Here is a 13258-nt window from a genome sequence, read left to right as displayed (position 1 = left end):
ACCCCCAAGAAAAGGGCCAGGATGCCTCTATTGGCACCCCACCCCCCCCAACTCATTAACCCCTTGGGTCCTATGTGTCACACAGACACACACAAACACACCGCTGTAATTGTTTTTGCATGCTCGGAATTGTCTCCAAATTAAACGGGAATTGAGAGAGTCACCAAGGCTCCCTATCTGGATTTCCAGAATTGATTTAGGGGCATTTTTAGGCAACAAAATTAGAGGGGGGAGCCTGAATCCCCCTGATGAGGGAAAGAGGAAACCCAGAGGGGCAAAGAGGAGCGTAGCCCACCCACCCCCAGCCTTTTTACAGTTATGCAGCCAGAATAGTCCATTTTTTTTTTTGTTAATTATAACTCCTCCTATATTTCTCACTGTTTTTCTAGCTCCGTTTTTATTGTATTTATAAGCCACCCAGAGTTACTCTGGACAGGGGGCGTTAATTCCGCAATCCAGAGTTAGGTTAATTGAATTAATTAATTCCATAATGCTCTGTCCTCTTTCCGGCACCAAGGTTGACCCCCTTTGCCCACCCACACAACGAAGATGCCGTGGGGCTGTGCGCCCACCCAACCCCCGAATCCCAGCCGCCTTACCTCCCCGCTGGAGGTCAGAAGTGCTGTGCGTAAGCTGTCGCCGGACCCCCAGGAGCTTTGGGTCTTCCAGACCATGTCCGTGGGGGGGTTGTGGGACACCCCTGCGCCCGCAGCCCAGATCTTGCAGGGGAAGGAAGAGAAGAGTTTAATAGATTTAATAGATTTGTATCCCGTAAGACAGTGGTTCCCAAACTTGGCAACTTTAAGACTTGTGGACTTCAACTCCCAGAATTCTCCAGCCAGCAGAGCAAGTCTTAAAGTTGCCAAGTTTGGGAACCACTGCGTTGACGACCCTTGCAGAGTACCTCCCCACGGCTGGCATGGGCACCAGAGGGACGGGGGGGCTCCCAACCATTCCTGCCCACCAAGCCCACCGTTGCTGCTCACCGTGACCAGCTGGCCGGCCTTCAAGGTGAACTTGGGGGGGAACCTGTAGCAAATGGGTGCGTCTTCTCCATTCTGGCGCTTGATCTGCCAATTTCCCAGCGACTGGTCCTAAGGGGGCATAAAGGGGGAGGCATGGCGGGCATCTCACGGGGCTTTGGTGGCCCAAGAGATGCCAGGCAGGCTGGGGGGGGAGGAGGCGGCTGTGCCAACCAAAAGGAAGGCAGGTCTGAGGGTGGGAAAAGAAATAGAAGGCTGCAACCAGAGAGTGAGAGGCCAATTTACATTTGTCAAAGAAAACCAGAAGTTTAATATTTATTTTACCTTCTTTTTCTGCACTCCTGCCTTTCTCTTTTTCTTCTCTCCTTTTTCCTTCTCTCTCTACTCCAGTAGTTCTGGTTAATTTTCATCTGGCTTCTTCAAAAGTTTAATGAAGTTAAAAAAAGCTCCTCCATTCCTCCTGACCAGGAGCCAGAGAGAGACTCCGCTGGGGGGCCCACAAAGCAGCTCTCTCTGAAGCAGGGAAGGCCGCCTGGAATCTGCCTTCGGCTCCAGCCAAACTCCAACCGTCACAGGTGACCATTGCAAACTCAAGGACACTCTCCATGGGCTCAGAGGGAGTTCAGTTCAGTTCAGTTCAGTTGAGTTTATTTATAGGCCGCCCTTTTCCCTGAGGGGACTCAGGGCGGCTAACAACTTGTATGGGAGGGGAGGACATACAATAACATAAAAACACAATATATAATTAAAACCGAGCAACATTCATACAACATTCGGGTAGGGGCGGACTATGGTCTTACCCCCAGGCCTGACGGGATAGCCAGATCTTGAGGGCTGTGCGGAAGGTCTGAAGGGTGGTGAGGGTACGAATCTCCACGGGGAGATCGTTCCAGAGGGTCGGAGCTGCTACTGAAAAGGCTCTCCTCCGCGTAGTTGCCAGCCGGCACTGGCTGGCAGATGGCACTCGGAGGAGGCCTAATCTGTGAGATCTTATGGGTCGAGAGGAGGTGATTGGCAGGAGGCGGTCTCCCAAGTACGCAGATCCACTACCATGAAGGGCTTTGTAGGTAGTAAGAAGCACCTTGAAGCGCACACGGAGATCAACAGGTAGCCAGTGCAGCTCGCGGAGGATAGGTGTTATGTGGGCGAACCGAGGTGCACCCACAATCACTCGCGCGGCCGCATTCTGGACTAGCTGAAGCCGCCGGATGCTCTTCAAGGGCAGCCCCATGTAGAGCACATTGCAGTATTCCAGTCTAGAAGTCACGAGGGCGCGAGTGACTGTTGTGAGAGCCTCCCGGTTCAGGTAGGGTCGCAACTGGCGCACCAGGCGAACCTGGGCAAATGCCCCCCTGGTCACAGCTGACAGGTGGTAATCAAAGGTCAGCTGCGGATCCAGGAGGACTCCCAAGTTGCGAACCCTGTCTGAGGGGTGTAAAATTTGGCCCCCCAGCCTGAGCGATGGAACACCAACCAAATTTTTGGGAGGGAAACACAACAGCCACTCGGTCTTTTCTGGGTTGAGTACAAGCTTGTTAGCCCTCATCCAGTCCCTAACAGCTTCAAGTCCCTGGTTCATCACGTCCACCGCTTCATTGAGTTGGCACGGGGCGGACAGATACAGCTGCGTATCGTCCGCATATTGGTGGTATCTTATCCCGTGCCTCCGAATGATCTCGCCCAGCGGTTTCATGTAGATGTTAAATAGTACGGGGGACAGGACCGACCCCTGCGGCACCCCATATGTTAGGGGCCTCATGGTCGATCTCTGTCCCCCGACCAACACCGACTGCGACCTGTCCAAGAGGTAGGAGGAGAACCACTGCAAAACAGTGCCTCCCACCCCCACCTCCCGCAGTCGTCGCAGAAGGATACCATGGTCGATGGTATCGAAAGCCGCCGAGAGGTCAAGGAGAACCAAGATGGAGGCGTGGCCCCCATCCCTGGCTCTCCAGAGATCATCGGTCAATGCGACCAAAGCGGTTTCTGTGCTGTAACCAGGTCTGAAGCCGGACTGGAAGGGGTCCAGGTAGTCGGCTTCCTCCAAGGACCGCTGGAGCTGGTAGGCCACCACCTTCTCAACAACCTTCCCAATAAAGGGGAGGTTGGAGACTGGACGATAGTTGTTAAGTACGGCTGGATCCAAAGATGGTTTCTTCAGGAGGGGTCTCACCACCGCCGTTTTAAGTGCAGCGGGGAAGTGCCCCTCCCGAAGCGAGGCGGTAATAACCGCTTGGATCCAGCCCCGTGTCACCTCCCTGCTGTTAGCAACCAGCCAGGAGGGACACGGGTCCAGTACACAGGTGGAGGCACTCACAGCCCTCATGGCCTTGTCCACGTCCCCGGGGGTAACATCCTGAAACTCAACCCAGCGATGGTCTACCAAATTGTCCTCTCGTGTCTCGGCTGGCTCTGCAAAGGTGGAGTCCAAATCCGACCGAAACCGAGCAACTTTGTCCGCCAAGAACTGGGCATAGTCTTCAGCCCTACCCTGCAAGGGGTCCCCCGTATCCCTCTTATTTAAGAGGGAACGGGTTATCCTAAACAGGGCGGCTGGACGGGACTCGGCGGACGCAACCAAGGTGGCAATATAAGATCTCTTTGCTGCCCTAAGTGCCCTGATGTAATCCTTGGTGCAAGTTGTTAAGAGTGCTCGGTTCGATTCGGATTTATCGGACCTCCACTGGTGCTCGAGGGAGGGAAGCCACCGCCTTTCCCAGCTCCCAGGGGGCTGCGGGGGGGGGGGAAGGGGGACACTCAGCTCTAAAAAGTACCCATGAAGCCTCAACAAAACCTGCTTTGTGGGGTCCTTGGTGCCCTCTGAGCTTGGTGGTTTTCTTGCAGATGTTTCGCGACCCAACTAGGTGACCTCATCAGACCAAACACATCCCCTCTGGCAGGCAACGCCCAGATAAGCAGGGATTAACCCCAGACAAAGAAGCAGAAAACAATACTTCAATCAAGGAACCACCAAGGAGACAGACGCCCCCTCCCCAGAATCCCTGGCAGGGCAGGCTGCTGTTCATGAACAGAGACCAAAGCCCACTTCCATCCAGCACTGATGATGTTACCTAGTTGAGTCACGAGACGTCTGCAAGGAAACAGCTCAGCTCAGAGTTCAACTCTCAGCTGCAGGGATTCTCTGCTATTAAACCCTAAATTCTTCCATTTATCTTGGGTGGGCAACACATTTAAATAAAAAAGCACCATCTTCAAACTAGATGAGAATTTGCTGTTCTCAGCTGTTGCGTCGCCTCCCTTTTCCATCCCATCCGACTCTTAGGGGGCCCCCTGAAAAAGAGGGGAGGCTACACGACAGGATCTTGGGGGGCCTCCGCCCTACAAAGACACGGCTGCCTCTTGCAGCTCAAAGGTCAACTGGGTGACTTTACGCCCCCACTAAGCCCCCCCTCCAGGAGCAGACGGCTTCCTCGGCCCTCCTTGCCCAGGACTTCTGGACCTCCGGCCACCACCAGCACCCACCTCGCTGGACTTGTTCCTCAGCCGGACAAACTTGCCCTCCAGGTCCACCTCCTCCACAGCCACGCGGCCGCTGGTGCGGGCATGCTGGGAGAAGCTGGTGCGGCTCTCGCCGTCCTCCAGCTTCCTTTTCTTGGTGGCGCTTTGTCCAGAGGAAGAGACCCGGATGCGGGAGGCGCTCTTCTGGGAGGAGGGGCTGGGGGAGAGGCGCAACCTGGGGGGGGGGGAGAAAGAGAGGCCGGGGGCTGAGGCAGAGGCCGCTTCCCCAGGGATGCCCACAGCAGGCAGGAGGGCTGCAGTGCCCACCCTCGGTGCCAGGGGAAGCAGCGCTCGGGCCAAGCGGACCTTGCTGCCCGAAGGGTCTCTGCCCCACCTGTCCCAGAAGGGCCCCCAAACACTCCCCCCAAAGGAGGGGCAGCCGGGCAAACCCCACATCTGGAACCCAAGGCTTTCCGTCTCCTCAGTGAGGGGGGGCGACCTTTTCCCAGCAGACTCTCCGGGTCGCCCCTGAAGGTCCCAGGCTGCCTGTGCTTGGGGGGGGGCTGCCCAGCTTGGCCAAGCCCCCCCCCCCAGGCCAAGGTGGTCTGCCTAGCTTGCAAAGGGTGCCCAGGCGCCCACCTCTCCTCCTCGCCCTCCAGGAGTTTGCGGTAGGCGTTGATCTCCATGTCCAGGGCCAGCTTGATGTCCAGCAGCTCCTGGTAGTCGTCCAGCTGCTGCTGCATTCGGGCCCTCATCTCGGCCATCTCCCGCTCCTTCTCCGCCAGGATACGGCGGCTGGTATCCCTCTCCCGGGCCAGGGAATCCTCCAGGTCCCGCAGCTTCGCCTCCTTGGCTGCCAGCTGGGGGGGGGGAGGAAGGCAAGAGAGGGGTGGGGGCCTGGACGGGAGGGAGGGGGGGAGCAGACCCCTGCCCCAGATCCCCAATCCCTTTCCATCCCAACCCAAAAGGGTGGAGGGCAAGCAGGGTCTCCTCCTGCGGCAGGGCTTGACCCCAAAGATTGCAAGGGGGGGGCACTGGATGTCCTCCCCCAGGGAGGGAAGTGGGGAGGGGGGCCCGTAAGGTGGCCAACGGGACGTTGTTCCCCAGAGCCAGTCCTCCACATACGGCGCTTCTGCCCATCGGCTGATTTTTTATTATTAGTGTTTTTTATTATATATATTTTTATTCTTTTTCTTAAACACTGAACAAATGGTTGTAAGTCCAGGACCACCAGCACCCCCAAACCTCCAAAGGGGGGGGCAGAACCAGGGGCCACAAAGGGACGGCCCTTCCTGCGGCTGGAGCCAAAGCGGCTGGAGGCTGAGCGGCTGTGGGAGCACCCCCCCCCCCCGCGGGGCCCCTACCTGCTTCTGCAGCTGGGCGGAGAGGCTGTCGATGCGAATCCGCGTCTGCTGAAGCTCCTGGTGAGCCGTCCCAGCCAGGCTGCTGTTCCTCTCGGCCGACTGCTTGGCGTTTTCCAGCTGCAAAGGCCAGAAAGAGGCTTATTGCAAAGGGGCTAGTCCTCAAGGCTGCTCAGGCTGCTCTGCAGGGCAGGAGTGGGGACCCCCCCCACAAGGCTAAGAGCTTGGCCCCGTCCTGCCTCAGTGCCCCACCCCCATCCTCTCAAGGCTGCAGTGAGGGGGAGCAGGGGGCCTTCCCTGGACTCCAGAGCATCTGAAAGGGAGGGGGCAGCAGACGGATGCCGGCTTGGGGAGGATGGGAGTGGGAGTCCATCCCCCAGCCACCCCCGGGCGACCTACCTTGGCTGCATAGGTCTTCTCCAGCTCCTCCTTGTAGAGCCGGACCTGGGCCTCGTGCTGCCCACGGAGGTCCTGCAGCGCATCGGCCAGCTTGTTCTCGAACTCCCGCTGGCGCCCGTTGTCGATCTCCACCAGGCGCGTCTCGTGGCGGCGTTTGCTCTCACGGAGCTCCTGCCGAGGGCAGAGGGTGAGCAGGGCATCCCAGGACCGGCAGGGAGGCACAATCGCCCCCCCAACCGCAACCCCTTCCCCCCCCAGCCCCCCCCCCCTGCAGCCCCCAGGATCCCCAGCTCCTCTGTGGGGCCGTTCCCAGGTGTGGGGAGAAGAGGCTGCAGGAGCTGGGCTGACTGCCTGGCCCAAGGCAGGGTGGCGAGTTCAAGTCTCCCATGGAGAGGGGCTCTCTGTCACTTAGGTTCAGACGATTAGTGATTAGCTATTATTACTTAAATGGCTTGAAATATTGGGGAGTGTAAAGTGGGGGGGATTCTTTGCCACTGTACAGGTAGTCCTCAACTTATGGCCACTGTTGAGCCCAACATTTCTGTTGCTAAGTGAAACGTTTGTTAAGTGAGCTTTGCCCCATTTTATGACTTTCCTTGCCACGGTCACTAAGTGAATCGCTTCAGTTAACAACCTAGGTTGTTAAGTGAATCTGGCTTTGACTTTGTCTGTCAGCAGGTTGCAAAAGGGGCTGAGGAAAGGGCCCTGGGGACGGAGGCCACCGTCATGCCGGGGAAGGACAGACCCACACCACGTTTTTCAGGGCCGTTGTAACTTTGAGCCGTCACTAAACGAACTGCTGTAACTCCAGGACTTCCTGCATGGAAAGAGTTTGAAGTCTCCACTTTTTTCTCTCCGTCTCTTCCGTCTCTTCCTTCTCTAACTTCTGTTTTTATTTCATAAGGAAACTTAATAATAAAGCTTATTATTTTAGAATGGGTGGGTCTTTTACGGAGGGAGACCCCCGACTCAAAGTAAGGGGGAATTCGTGGCTACGAGAGCTGTGGAACCCTTTCAAGCAGCGGTGGAGTAGGATTCCTGCCCTAGAAAGGGGAGGGTTGGGCTAGATCAGTGTTTCCCAACCTTAGCAACTTGAAAATGTCTGGACTTCAAGTTGCTAAGGTTGAGAAACACTGTCCTAGACACTGAATTGTTTATACGTGAATGCTGGCTGGGGAATTCTGGGAGTTGAAGTCCAGACATCTTCAAGTTGCTAAGGTTGAGAAACACTGTCCTAGACACTGAATTGTTTATACGTGAATGCTGGCTGGGGAATTCTGGGAGTTGAAGTCCGGACATCTTCAAGTTGCCAAGGTTGGGAAACACTGGGCTAGATGACCTCTAAGGGACCCTTCAGGGTTGTGGGACTCACCTCGCTGTAGATGTTTTTCTGGATGTCCAGCTCCTCCTTCAGGGTCTGCAGCCTGTTCTCCGCATCCACCCTCCGCAGCATTTCATCCTGAAGCTGCTTCTTGATGTCGGCCAAGGATCCCTCCACCTGAAGGGGGACAAAGGAGGGACCCCCGTCACCCCCGGAAGGGAGACCCTGTGTGGCCTCAGCTGCTCCACAGGAGCCCCCATCTTCCTCTCCAGGACCCCTCCCCTAGTCAAGAGCTGGGAGTTTAAGCCATCCATCCCAATTCAGCTTCTCCCCCTCAAGGCCTCCTCAAGCCTCTCAGGAGTCTGCAGGGAGGGGAAAACGCCAGAGAGCCTGAAGCAGAAGGAGAGCCAGAAGGCACCAGACTATCAGGAGACTGGGAGTTCTAGTCCCGCCTTAGGCACAGAAGCCCCTGGTTGACTTTGGTCCAATCACCGGGGGACTGGGAGTTCTAGTCCCGCCTTAGGCACAGAAGCCCCAGGTGACTTTGATCCAATCACCGGGGGACTGGGAGTTCTAGTCCCGTCTTAGGCACAGAAGCCCCGGGTGACTTTGGTCCAATCACAGGGGGACTGGGAGTTCTAGTCCCGCCTTAGGCACAGAAGCCCCTGGGGGACTTTGGTCCAATCACCAGGAGACTTGGAGTTCTAGTCCCGCCTTGGGCGTGAAAGCCGACCGTGTGACTTTGGGACCGCTCCTTCTCTCTCAGCCCAGCCCACCTCACAGGGTTGTTGTGCTGGGAAAAACCGGAAGGAGGAGTAATTTAGTATCGTGGCCAATTTGAGTTCTTTATAAAAATAAGGAAGGCAGGATATAAATAAATAAACTATAGAAACAAAGAAACAGATGGAAAATGCCCCTGGGCAGGGAGGAAGATCCCTGGCTGGGGATGATGGAAGCCAGAGTCCCCACAGCCAGATCCTCTGAAAGGCCGGTGAATGGAAGAGTCCATTTGCTTCCCAGCCCTCCATTCCTCCTCTCTGCCTTGGCAAATGGTGGGCTCCACCGCCCCCTACTGGCCTCACCTGGTGCCTGCAGACATGAATGTCAACTGGTAAAGCATTTACACAGTGAACTTCTCCAGCCCCCCCCTCGCCCCCCAGCCAGTTTGGGGGAGCAAGTGGGAGGGTGGGGGGAGTGAAGGTAAAATGAAGCTGATCATAAAATCCAGACTGTCCTGGAGCACAGCCCAGAGAGGGTGCAGGACGGACATAAAGTGGGGAAAGCAGAGCAAATTTCGGGACAGTTGATGGCACCTCCGTGGCCAGGAGCAGTCTACCTTCGAAGGGCCACAACTGAGCACAGTCAACAGCTCTGCTGGTCCTCACAGACCAAGGAAATCCTCAACCTTGGCAGCTGAATGATGGGTGGGCTTCAACTCCCAGAATTCCCGCGTCAGCTGCCAAGCTGGAGAAATATTCTCCTGTATCTTCCTGCTGTTTCGGCCTCCTTCTGGCACAGCACACGTTAAAGCCACAATTACAGAAGCCACCCAAAGAGGAAGCATAGCCAAATTAAAAGCATCGCAGGAGCCCAGCCACCCATTGTCCGGGAGGGGGGAGAAACCCAAAGACCACCAGCCTGCCTTCAGTCCCGGAAGCCTAATAAGGTCGACCAGCCTAGGAAGGACCTGGAAGGCTGGTGACCGGTCTCCTAGCACAGTGGTTCCCAAACTTGGCAACTTTAAGACTTTAAGCTCTGCTGGCTGGAGAATTCTGGGAGTTGCAGTCCACAAGTCTTTAAGTGGCCAAGTTTGGGAACCACTGTCCTAGCAGAAGCACCCTTCCCCTTCTGCACAAGAGACATTTACAGGCATCGTCTACCTGAGCCTACAAACTCTCTCCTCCTGGCACGTTTTGGGACCGGTAGTCCAAAGGTGGACGGGGGAGGGAGGCCCAGAAAGAGAAAGAGCCCCCCTCCCATCTCGAGGGCAGAGCAGAGGGACCCCCGGGGTTCTTCGCAGGTGTGCCTGGTCTACCTTGGCCAGCTGGCCTCTGAGGTCACGGACTTCAGCCTCCAGGTTGCGCTTCTCCCCCAAGGCGGTGCTGAGTGCAGCCTCCTTGGAGTTGAGCAGGGCCTCCACATCCTTCAGGCGGGCCTGGGCAGCGAGCAGGTCTCCTTCCTTCTTGGCGTTCCTGAAAGGGAAAGAAGTGGCGATGGGGTCAGGAGGAAAGAGCCTTCCCAGCAGCCCCACCGGAAGGCAAGATGGACTTCGGCACCAGCCCACAAGATGATCCCCATGGGAGGAAGACTTGGGAGCACCAGAACATTAACCCAATTTAAACCCAGGCCCAGAGATAAAGAGAACGACCCCATTCACACGTTTCAGCAAGCTTTCCCTAAGTAAACCCCAACAGGCTCACGTGAGAGCAGAATTGCATTTTCTGGGAATCTGGCGCCCCCATTTGGCTGTTGTCAGCACCTCTCCATTAATTAATTAGGAAAGAAAGACCACGAGACTCCATGTGTGGAAATCAAGTGTACTTTTACTAATTAAGAATGATTAAAGGCATAGCAAAGCGAAGTCTGATTATTTAGGCGCGACAGCGATTGATATATAGAATAGCCCATTCCCCACGATCGCACAGATTAGGCCTCCTCCGAGTTCCATCTGCCAGTCAGTGTCGACTGGCAACTACGTGGAGGAGAGCCTTTTCAGTAGTAGCTCCGACCCTTTGGAACGATCTCCCCGTGGAGATTCGTACCCTCACCACCCTCCAGACCTTCCGCGCAGCCCTCAAGACCTGGCTATCCCGTCAGGCCTGGGGATAAAGATCGTAATCCGTCCCCACCCGAATGATGAATGTTGTGTTTTATTTTTACTTGCACTGTTTTCATGTTTATTGTTTTATTGTTTTGTATCCCCTTCCCTATAAATTGTAAGCCGCCCTGAGTCCCTTCAGGGAAAAGGGCGGCCTATAAATAATAAACTAAACTAAACTAAACTAAACCCACCCCTTGGCATCATAGTCCCAGTCCAATCATAAGTCTTTCAAGTGTCAGGTGTGAGATAACTTCAAAAGGCATCACGAAGATGGAATGTCGGTGCCGTTAGCCTTGGTGGGAATCTCCTACGCATGCGTAGTCCAATCAGCTGGTGAACTCCAGAACCTTCCTCCATCACAATGAGTAACCCCTCCCAAATACCATGCCCTCCCTCCCCATTTCAAGGCAGCCAAAGCAACAGCAAAGCAGAGGCTGACAGCTGTGCTGATCATTGCCTAAGATCTTGTGGGCTTCAACAAGCAGGAACTTTAAATTAGTTTGGACCAAATGCTTAAAGCAATCAATATCCCACCCAGAGGACCTCTCTTTCACCGTGTGTGTGTGTGTGTGTGTGTGTTTGCTGCTGGTTTTACTACCGGTTTGCAACCCGCATGGAACGTGTGTGTGTGTGTACGTGCCAGAGGTGTGCTGCGTGCCCGTGCACCGTTCAATGTAAACCCTTCATGCACGCGCAGAACAATTTACAGGGAACCGCACATGTGCAGTCAGTAAAATCCAAAACGGCGGGGGCCCAGCAGCGGTGAGGGAAGCGGTTCAGAGGCGCGTCATGCCTAGGTCGCTGCCAGTTCTGTGACCCAGGCCTGTATTCCCCTCCTGGTTCTGCCTTTCCCCTGTGGGATGGGCTCCCTCGCCAGGAAGGGGGAGAAGCTGTCAACTGGGCCCCCGGGGCCTTTGCTCAGGTCCTTCCTCCCCCCCACCCAGTTTTGCTCAGAGAAGAGAATCCAAGGCCTGTGCAGCACTAAGGAAGATGCTGAAGGGAAACGAGACAAGTTCCCCATCACGAAACGCTGGGCTGACTGAGGAGGGAGGCCGTTCTATTCTCACCTGCTTCCTTCCAAACTGGGTGCCGAGCGCTGGGGGCCTTTCAGGATTTCAGGGTGGGGGGAGCGAAAAGACAAATGCCCCCCTGAAGAAAGAGGCAAAGGGCGCCCGCGGCAGCAGGAAGGTTGAGTGGCAGAGCGATGCTTCCTACCCCGATATCCCACCGCCGCAGCTGGTGAGGATAATCAACTGGGAATTCGTGCCGTATTTGTAGCTCAGGGTTCGAGTGGGGAGGGGTCCCGCTCGGAGCTTCTGGTTTCCTTGCAGACGTTTCCCTGAAGCTAAAGTCGGCACATCTTACGCTTTGCCAAGGAACACCGGAGTCTTATCCTGTCTGGCAGTTTTCAGCCACACGGTGGAGACCCAGGCGGACCCTCTGTGCATTTATAGTGGCACGAAACGTACTCAGCGTCGCATCGCATCCACTGCCTGGAGATGTGAAAAGTCAAGCCGGATAGAAAGGCAGCGATACACGAAGCCCTCCAGAACAGGCATTCCCAACCTTGGCGCCTTGTGGACTTCAACTCCCAGAACTGCTTTGCTGGCTGAGGAACTCTGGGAGTTGAAGTCCGCAAGTCTGAAAGGCGCCAAGGTTGGAGAGCCCCTGCTCCAGAATGCCCGGATCCCGGAGGAGGAGGGGGCCTGGCGCGTGGCAGGGTCACCCACAGAGAAACCGTGAAGCCAGAGGGGAGTTGGTTGCGTGGCTCTGGTTGCGAAAAGGACACTGGCCACGTTTTACGGAGGGGAACGTCCACACTGCGGCAGCACCAAAGGCCGCTTTCTCCGCTAGGCGGAGGCCATCCGGTTGCCAGGCCTTGGGAGCAATGGCTGGGAGGGGGGCTCCGTGGGTGGCATCCAGTGAAGCCAGCAGGGAAGAGGGAGGGGCTCCTAAGTAGCCCCTCCCACACTCTCCGTGTCCGAGCCCAAAGGCCGGGTGCCAGCAGCGGAGCCAAAGCAGGGGAAACGGGGCCTCGGTGTTTAAGAAACGTTCACTTGACTTCGATTTAGGAAGGAGAGGGAAGGAATGCAGACAAGGGGAAGAAAAAGCGGCATGTTGATCTGCGCTCCGCTCCAAGTTTCCACTCCTCGGCTGCCTCCCTTTCCTCCTCGGAGCAGGGAAGGCGCAGGAGAAGCCACCACAGCAGCCACTTCAAGGCTGAGCGGAGGGAAGGAACAAGCTTTGGGGGATCTTCTCAGTTGCAACAGCACTGAAAAAAGGGGGGCCTAGTTCTCCCCCCCTATGACCCCTGCTGCTGCCCCCCGGGTGGCGTGATGGAAGTTCAGACGCTTGGCAGCTGACTCACATTTGTGACGGTCGCAGTGCCCAGGGGGGTCACGTGATCCCCCTTTTTTTGCGCCCTTCTAACAAGCAAAGTCAGTGGGAAGCCAGATTCACTTCAACCACTGGTTCCCAAACTTGGCAACTTTAAGACTTGTGGACTTCAACTCCCAGAATTCTCCAGGCAGCTCTGCTGGCTGGAGAATTCTGGGAGTTGAAGTCCACAAGTCTTAAAGTTGCCAAGTTTGGGAACCACTGGTCTATTCCATAATTTGTTTGGCAGCCAGAGGGATGATGGAGCCAAGGTGGCGCAGTGGTTAAATGCAGCACTGCAGGCTACTGCTAGATCAGCAGGTCAGCGGTTCAAATCTCACCGGCTCAGGGTTGACTCAGCCTTCCATCCTTCCGAGGTGGGTAAAATGAGGACCCAGATTGTTGGGGGCAATATGCTGACTCTCTGTAAACCGCTTAGAGAGGCCTGAAAGGCCTATGAAGCGGTATATAAGTCCACTGCTATTGCTATTGCTATTGGGCCGAGGGAAGTTTCGGCAACACAAACTGCCCAGGAAGG

General features: G+C 55.8%; 1 protein-coding gene across 1 annotated transcript; it reads right to left on the bottom strand.

Moving 5' to 3' along the window:
* Positions 1-221: 221 nt before the first annotated feature.
* LOC116520200 (lamin-A-like) lies at positions 222-9849 on the bottom strand (the record flags this gene model as incomplete). Its single annotated transcript, XM_032234348.1, has 9 exons — positions 222-245; positions 600-719; positions 987-1094; positions 4467-4677; positions 5082-5302; positions 5807-5923; positions 6203-6373; positions 7575-7700; positions 9559-9849. Coding segments are annotated over 9 exons (1389 nt in total), but the record flags the coding sequence as incomplete, so codon positions are not given.
* Between the last annotated feature and the right edge of the window lie 3409 nt (positions 9850-13258).

Source organism: Thamnophis elegans, chromosome 17, assembly GCF_009769535.1.
Source record: "Thamnophis elegans isolate rThaEle1 chromosome 17, rThaEle1.pri, whole genome shotgun sequence".
NCBI lineage: Eukaryota > Metazoa > Chordata > Lepidosauria > Squamata > Colubridae > Thamnophis > Thamnophis elegans.
The sequence above is the reverse complement of the archived record's forward strand: the minus strand, read 5'-3'. Positions and strand labels throughout refer to the sequence as shown.